This window comes from Ascaphus truei, chromosome 10 (assembly GCF_040206685.1).
Source record: "Ascaphus truei isolate aAscTru1 chromosome 10, aAscTru1.hap1, whole genome shotgun sequence".
NCBI lineage: Eukaryota > Metazoa > Chordata > Amphibia > Anura > Ascaphidae > Ascaphus > Ascaphus truei.
In genome coordinates, this window is record NC_134492.1 from 9,186,140 (window position 1) to 9,193,846 (window position 7,707).

General features: G+C 46.6%; 2 protein-coding genes across 7 annotated transcripts in view; both read left to right on the plus strand.

Annotated features, from left to right (window-relative positions):
* Positions 1–3,340, plus strand: part of USP33 (ubiquitin specific peptidase 33) — a 38,045-nt gene extending 34,705 nt beyond the window's left edge. For all 5 annotated transcript variants that reach the window (XM_075615756.1, XM_075615757.1, XM_075615759.1 and 2 more), the window contains one exon: positions 504–3,340. In XM_075615756.1, coding sequence (XP_075471871.1) covers positions 504–661 — 158 coding nt within the window. In that variant the 3' untranslated portion in view covers positions 662–3,340. The remainder of the gene's footprint in view (positions 1–503) is intronic.
* A 1,431-nt stretch (positions 3,341–4,771) lies between these two features.
* The window catches only part of ZZZ3 (zinc finger ZZ-type containing 3), a 64,037-nt gene continuing 61,101 nt past the window's right edge, over positions 4,772–7,707 (plus strand). Inside the window, exon 1 of one of the 2 annotated variants that reach the window (XM_075615762.1) lies at positions 4,772–4,894. The gene's annotated coding sequence lies outside the window, so the exon portion shown is untranslated. The remainder of the gene's footprint in view (positions 4,895–7,707) is intronic. The other variant, XM_075615761.1, reaches the window with a different exon arrangement.

Consider the following 7,707-nt stretch of genomic DNA (forward strand, 5'->3'; position numbering starts at 1 on the left):
ATTGTAATATCATAATTTGCAGGAGAATAATTGAGTTGATTCAGAATACCATTGTATATTCAACATCTCATTAACTCATGCCAAAATGTAATACCATAAACCAGGAGTGGCCAACTCCAGTCCTCAAGGGGCCAGCAACAGGTAAGGTTTTAGGGATATCCCTGCTTCAGCATAGGCGGCTAAATCAGTAGCTCAGTGTTAGACACTGATTGAGCCACCTGTGCTGAAGCCGGGATATCCCCAATGCCTGGCCTCTTGGTGGCCCCTTTAGGACTGGAGTTGGCCACTCCGGCTATAAACTATTTGGATTATGGATGAATTCTTGTGTTCTGTGGCCCACCTTGCTTTGTGGTGTAGCCCATGTATTGGAAATGTGTACGAGAATAACGTATTGCATGGATACATTCCACTGAAGACCGTTTTATTGCTAATGCTTGTGATGTTTCTGAAAACCCTTCCAAGAACGTACCACTAAATGTGTTTTTCGTGGAATTTCGCTTCAGGAGCAGATTCTGGACAGATCTCCGAAGAAACTTGGCATTTCCTGCAGTCCGTCTATGGTGGAGGCCCCGAGATCACCTTGAGACAAAACGTTGCACTAATCGGATCAGAAGGGGGCCCGTCAGAAGAGAAGATCGACGTCGAAACCCGGAATGTATAAAGATTGCCACTAATGTGAAGGAGATGAAGGCCCTATTTTCCTGTACAAATCATTCCTTAGGATAGAAGATTTTGAGATTAGAAAGCCGCCTGGCATTATTTTGGCTGGGATTGAATTAAAGTGTGTCCTATTTATGTTTTCTAAGACAGAGAGTGCAGGGAATAAGCTGAGAGTTTTATTTCAGATCACCTGTCTAAATGCAATTTATTTTGTTTGGAAAGGGGCTAAAAATATGTAAATGTATACAACGTGCATTTGTTTCTGATGGGCGCGTCTCTGCCTGTGACAGATACATGTATTTGTAAGGCTCTCCAGCAAAGCCTTGCTTAATAAGAATGGAAACGCGCAGTATACGTTACTGAGCGGGGTCGTATGTGCAAGAAACGGTCCATGAAATCCAGCATTCCTTAACTCTTTCACTACACTAGAGGCAGCCAACGCCTGTCCTCAAGGGCCACCAACAGGTCAGCTTTTCAGGATATCCCTGCTTCAGCACAGGTGGTGTAGTCTTCAACTGAGCCACTGATTGAGCTACCTGTGCTGAAGCAGGGATATCCCTGATACCTGACCTGATGGTGGCCCTTGAGGACTGGAGTTGCCTACCCCTGGCCTACAGCATCTTAAGTTCAGTCCTCACCAGTGGGGAAGGGGCTTTACCTTCTAAGTTGGGTGTAACTTTATATTTTGTTTAGGAGATAATGTGCACGTGGAACCGTACGAGTGCACACTTTGTAACAATGTGCTGCGTAGTTCAAAATGAAAAATGTGGCTTTTAAATATAGTTATGAAAAGGTAAATAAAAACCCATGAGATGGGAATAATGGATAACGTATACAATTATCTAGTTATCTTGACCCTTTTAAATAGTATTTTTATATAAACTAATTTCTTTGGCTGGTTGTGGATGACTTGAGAAGCAGAAATAGAAATTGCAGGTGTTAGGTTCCTAAAGTGACTCAGGAAAAGTTTGGTTTGAATGTTTCTGATTTTACACTTCAGCGTACGAAATAAGGAGCACAGAATTCTCAAAGCCGGTTGTGTGTGTGTCTGTTTCCCCTTCAAATCTAATGTCCAGTCTGTGTTAATGAAACCCCCTTTTAACAGTGTCTGCTGAAGTGTACTAAAATCCAGTTCTTGCTAGCATGGAGGGCATGTCCAAAAACAGAGCAAAATGCTTTTATTTTGAGGAAAAAAAATAATTTAAAAGGAAAGCTAGGCGACTTTGTACTTTCTGTAAAATGCAAAAAAACCTCTTGAAATATTTGGATCGTAAATGCGATTCACACTCTGGTCCCTTTAAATGGATCTTTGTTTATAGGCGGTTGCATGCTTGGGTACGATAATCGCATTTGTGGTGCTCCTTGGAATGATTTTCCCTTTAACACGTTGTCTGCGGGAGGTGCATTTCGGATGTTCCATGAGGAGCTACAGTGCACTGCAAACCCAATCTGAAAATGATTTGCAAGCACAATAAACCAGAGGGTAACTCGGTGCCACACTGCTCCTCTGTGGAAGTTGAAGGTCTTCGCAGCAGCGTATGGAAAGCTATTTCAGATGCTATAAACTATTGCCATGGTCCCATGGTCCAAGCAGGCATTTTATTTTGCAATCTGCCGTTTCAATTTCCGTTCCGATTACGTTGTGAAATCTATTAATCCCTTCGCTCTTTGAAGGGCCTGCACTGCTTTGCAAGCCTTCCTGTCAGAGAGAGGGTGTATTCAGGGGTAGCCAACTCCAGTCTTCAAGGGCTACCAACAGGCCAGGTTTTCAAGATATCCCTGTTTCGACACAGGTGACTCAATCAGTGGCTCAAAGACAGAAAGACCAGTGATTCATTCAGTCAAAGACTGAGCCACCTGTGTTGAAGCAGGGATATCCTGAAAGCCTGACCTGTTGGTAGCTATGGAAGACTGGACTTGGCTACCTTTGGGTTAAGTTTTCTAGTCTAAAGAACTATTTGTATAAAATAGGATTAGACTCATGAATTTTCCCAGAACTGCCTAAAAACTCAGCTCAGATCACTGCAATTAGAATATTGATGCTTTGAGCATTGATTTGATCTTAAAACTGTGAAACTGTATTGATTTATCTTAAAACTGTAATTCCCAAAATAGCTGAGAATAAGAAGTGGTTTAAAACCTTTTCATGCATAGTTTGATTCTCCTAACCGATCCAGATTCGCTAGTCTTTCTTTTAAGTTGAAAAGCATGCTCCTGGAATGAGACAAAACAAAGATATCTGTTGGTTTCTGTATATGTGCATTCTTTAGAAGGCTTTAAATGGCTTGTAAAATCAGTAAGTGGAATATTAACACGCATTCTAAAGAAGATGTAAAAAACTGTTTCAATTTAAAATCTGAAGTCCTCATTGATTTGGGAATGTGAACAATATTACCTTTTATGTATCTTGATTTTGAAGCAAACACAAATATGATTGCATTGGCAGATTTCACTGCTTAAAGATCCAGTGACCCTGCTGGTGTCTCCTTTCACCCTAGGGTGCAGGTTAGCACTGCAAAGTACGGCAACTTGTCCTTTAATCAGTGAAAAGGCGAATGATTCCAGCTCACAAATACAAGTAACTGAATGGCCACATGTAATTGTAAGCATGTTCTGAATGTCTGTTTTTAATTATTTAAATGCTTATTGTAAATCTTCAATAAATCAGACAAGTAAAAGATATTGCAGTCGTTCTTCTGTTGGACATTGGAGCTGTGATGTAACATGCAAGGCAAAATTACTGCAATTACCTGATATAATGTAACCACAATACAGTGCTGGACACGTCTGCCTTCATTGTATTTATTTGGATACAGAGTAAAGAAAATATATAGGGATTAAAAAAACGTGTCCAGAGGCAGTCCCTTTAAAGTGAAGTTGCAGTCCACAGGGAGACTTTTCACTTGCTACCTGTCGCATCTAAAACCCACAGTTCATGACAGTAACCTTGACATGCTCAGACAGTGTATCTGGGTTTGCCCACATCACTGCCCTCTAATCCCTTCTAATAACAAACTACTTGTCCTGCTTGGTTAAGCTCTAAAATAACAGGTTAGAGATTCAGCATGGGGTGACGGGAGTGCAAGCAGCACTGAAGCCCCCGCAATGCTTTTTTTATGCGGCAGCAAAGGGCCACTCTGAGCAGAGATGTGGGAACAGCTACTATATCTGTTCATTTTCACTAGAGAATTGTGTTTGAACATAATCTGCTGCTACAACACACACTTTCAAAACACTCCACATCCTCAAGATGTGGGTGATAAGGACATTTTAGGTTGTTTAATATCGTACAGGGGCGGCCAACTCCAGTCCTCAAGGGCCACCAACAGGCAGGTATTCGGGATATCCCTGCTTCAGCACAGATGGCTGTCTTCTACAGATTATTCCATGAAATGCCATATATGAGAGAAGGCGCGCCTCAGTGAGTAAAGACACTGACTGAATAAGGGCGCCAAAAACCGTGTAAGCTCACCTGGGCAGGGACTGTCTAACAACCCTATGTGCTGCGTACTGCGCGCTATACTGTAATTGTGATGCGCTTTGAGTCCCAGCGGGAGAAAGGCGCTGCATGAAATAAAGTTATATATTGATTTATTGGGTTTGATCCATCAGAGCGTAACGGCAGCATCATTAACGAGACACTACTATTTATTATAACAAAAATGTGCGTGGCTTTTAAGGCTCCCCTGCCCCCCTATCCTAAGTGTGGCTTCTGCCTGTAACCCCAGCACAGTGCTTGCCCACTCGCAGCTCGGGAGGGGAGAGAGGGATGGAAGAGACACACAGAGAGAGACACCGCAGTGCTCCCCCATGTGGCTGCACTATACCCTGCCCCCTAGCCTAAGCGTGGCCTGTGTCTGTAACCCCAGGACACTGCATGCCTACTAAGCAGCTCTGGGGGAGGGGCAGGGCAGCAGTGCTCCCCCATGTGGCTGCACTACACCCTGCCCCCTAGCCTAAGCGTGGCCTGTGTCTGTAACCCCAGGACACTGCATGCCTACTAAGCAGCTCTAGGGGAGGGGCAGGGCAGCAGTGTGGGGGAGGGGCAGGGCAGCAGTGCTCCGCCATGTGGCTGCACTACACCCTGGTCCCCAGCAGGTGGCGCTGGGAAACGGAAGTAGTGGCGGCGGGAGGAGGAGGAGCAGCGGAAGGGGCGGCCGCTGCTGTGCTTCCTGCGGGGTGTGTGCGGCCTCCTGAGTCCCAAGAGGTGGGGGGGCAGCTCGGGATATGCGAGGTGAGAGCGGGGGGGGGCGGGGGTCCCATGCAGCAGCGGGGGGGTCACTGAGAGGTGAGGCCCCCGCCATGCTGCTCACACCCATCACTGACCTCACTGGCACCCTGCTGCTCACACCCATCACTGGCCTCACTGGCACCCTGCTGCTCACACCCATCACTGGCACCCTGCTGCCAACCGCCACACTCTCCTGCCTGTTACACCAGCCCAGTTTGGTGCATGGCCCATGGTAACCCAACTCCTGAGTTTGTATTCTTGCATGGTCCCACCTTTTTTTCCCCGGTAGACCTTTTCTAACGGTAACCCAACCTCCATGGTCTTGCAGCTTGGGAATCACGGCTCTTCTGTGGTTATAACTTTGTATGTTTCACATAATGGTTCTGCACAATGCGTTGCCTAATGGTAACCCAACTCGTGTATGAGTGGTGTTCTCGTTATGCCATTGCTTTGGGAGGATAGGGGTCATGGGGAGGAGGGAGTTTTTAGGGTCATGGGGAGGAGGGAGAGGGGGTGCCCCTGCTTTTAGGGTCAGGGGGAGGAGGGAGAGGGGGTGCCCCTGCTTTTAGGGGAGGAGGGAGAGGGGGTGCCCCTGCTTTTAGGGTCATGGGGAGGAGGGAGAGGGGGTGCCCCTGCTTTTAGGGTCATGGGGAGGAGGGAGAGGGGGTGCCCCTGCTTTTAGGGTCATGGGGAGGAGGGAGGGGGGGTGCCCCTGCTTTTAGTGCCCTCTGGCTGTGGACGTAGCATTTTGATTAGTCTTCTCCGTTTTGTATTACCTACTGGTAACCCAACTCCTGTAAACCCTAGCAAGAGAAATATAGCTCATTCAATATTGTGTCTTAATATGGGGTTGTTCCCTTTCTTGCAACTAGCAGCGACCCAAAATCTGAGTGCAACCTGGAGCTGTTAACCTGACGAGCATAAGTTAGACACTGCAGGAGCTGGGTTACCGTCACATGCTCTTGTACTAAAGGAGATGTAACTGTGTTTGTTTTCCTGCTGTAAGAGGAGCCAGCATTGCATTGTGAAAGGGTTAAGGCGCTGACCACAGAACCTATCCCTGTTAAGAGGTATAATTAGATTGTATGAGCTGCCAGGCAGAGTGCGCACACAGCCCGTCATTCACGCAGAGAGATTAGTTCTGAATTTCATGGTTACCATGTTAAATATTACACATGCCTCTCTCGTTTGTGCCATCGTCCCAAGGAGTTTCTGGTGCGTGACTTTTACAGCAGTTTGGCCGCTGTGGCAACAACATTTGATATTATCTCTTTTTTGTGTGTGTAGAAGAATATCAGACACGTGAACATTTCTGGATGGTGTCCCAACCCCTGAGGTGTCTATGATGTAAAACAAATAGGATACCATGCTCATATAGGATTTAGTAAGGAGTCCGTATCAGATGCTGATAGCCTAGTTGAATTTGATGTAAAGTCGAACATAATGTTTAAATCGACTGGCTCCCTTAGATATGTGTGCTGCTAATACTCCCGCACTATTAGGATGTTATGAATGCTTCACCTCTGTGATGCTATGACAGTAACTCCAGTGTAACTACTGTGACAAGGCCAACCTTTTATTTTACAAACCACTCTGTACACAGGCTGTTGCCGGCTGGTTGATAAGGAAACTTATGGCCGCGTCCAGGGCGAGAGCGTGCGCTTGAGTGCTACACGATGAATTGCATTATGTCAAAGTGATCATCGATTAGTGCGCGCCCGTGAGCGCTCCATGGAGAGCAGCTTGAAGAGACAAATTATTTTGTATTTGCCGTGCGACGGCCGGGTCACGTGAGCGTTTCGAACCAGCTCTGTGACTTCACAGCCATTCCCCCCCCCCCCCCCCCCCCCCCAGGGCAGGAATCTCCCCTGTTGCGGCGCTCCGTCGCGCGCCATCAGCATGGACAAGGCCTAAAGCAACTAAGGGTGGGGAGCCGTGTTGGTCCTTTCTTCCGTGTAGTAACAAAGACAGGAGAGGGAGTAGGGGGTGTGATACCTTTTTATTGGACCAATCCATCCTCTCAGGGACCGGGTATGGCAGAAATACAGAGATTATATTCTGTACAGTGTCTGTAAGAGGGATATCTGATTTGCAATGGATGTTGAGAGGAAGTGGGAAACAGATACGTAAAACTAGCAGTGCTATACAAGAACAAACAATTATTATCATTACGGTTGAATCAGGTAGCCTAGTGTGAAAATAAACAGTAGACATCTATGTCTCTACTCTTCATTTTCACACTAGGCTACCAGATTCTACCTTATCTTATTTCCCACTTCCTCTCAACATCCATTGCAACCAGATATCCCTCTCACAGACACTGTATATAAAAGTGTTTCTGTATTTCTGCCATACGCGATGAAGGACCCTGAGAGGTTCGGAAGCTTGTAACATATCAACTACTTGTTGGTCCAATGAAAGTATCATACCCCTTACTCTCCCTCCTTTTGTTACTTCAGTAAACGTTGCTGCTCCCTTAGGCCCGGCCATGGTGCCTCCTCCCGCACGGAGGCTGTGGGAAAACGGGTGCTGGTCGACCTAGCTGCATCACTGAGCTGGTTTGCCCTCATTCGGCGAACCGCTCACGTGACCGGCCTGTCGTGCCAAGAAATCAGTTTCAACTGATTTCTTGCGCGCCGCATGGACGCGAACACTGCCTTAAGGCAGTCTGTTCGCTCCGCATGCGGACGCGTCCGCACGGTCTGCGGTACCATGGCCCCAGCCTTATTTAGCCAGCAATGATTTTCTGCCAGATTATTTTGCTGCCGGTTAAGTAGTACTGAACAAGTGACTAGTTTACCTGGCTTGCTGGGTGA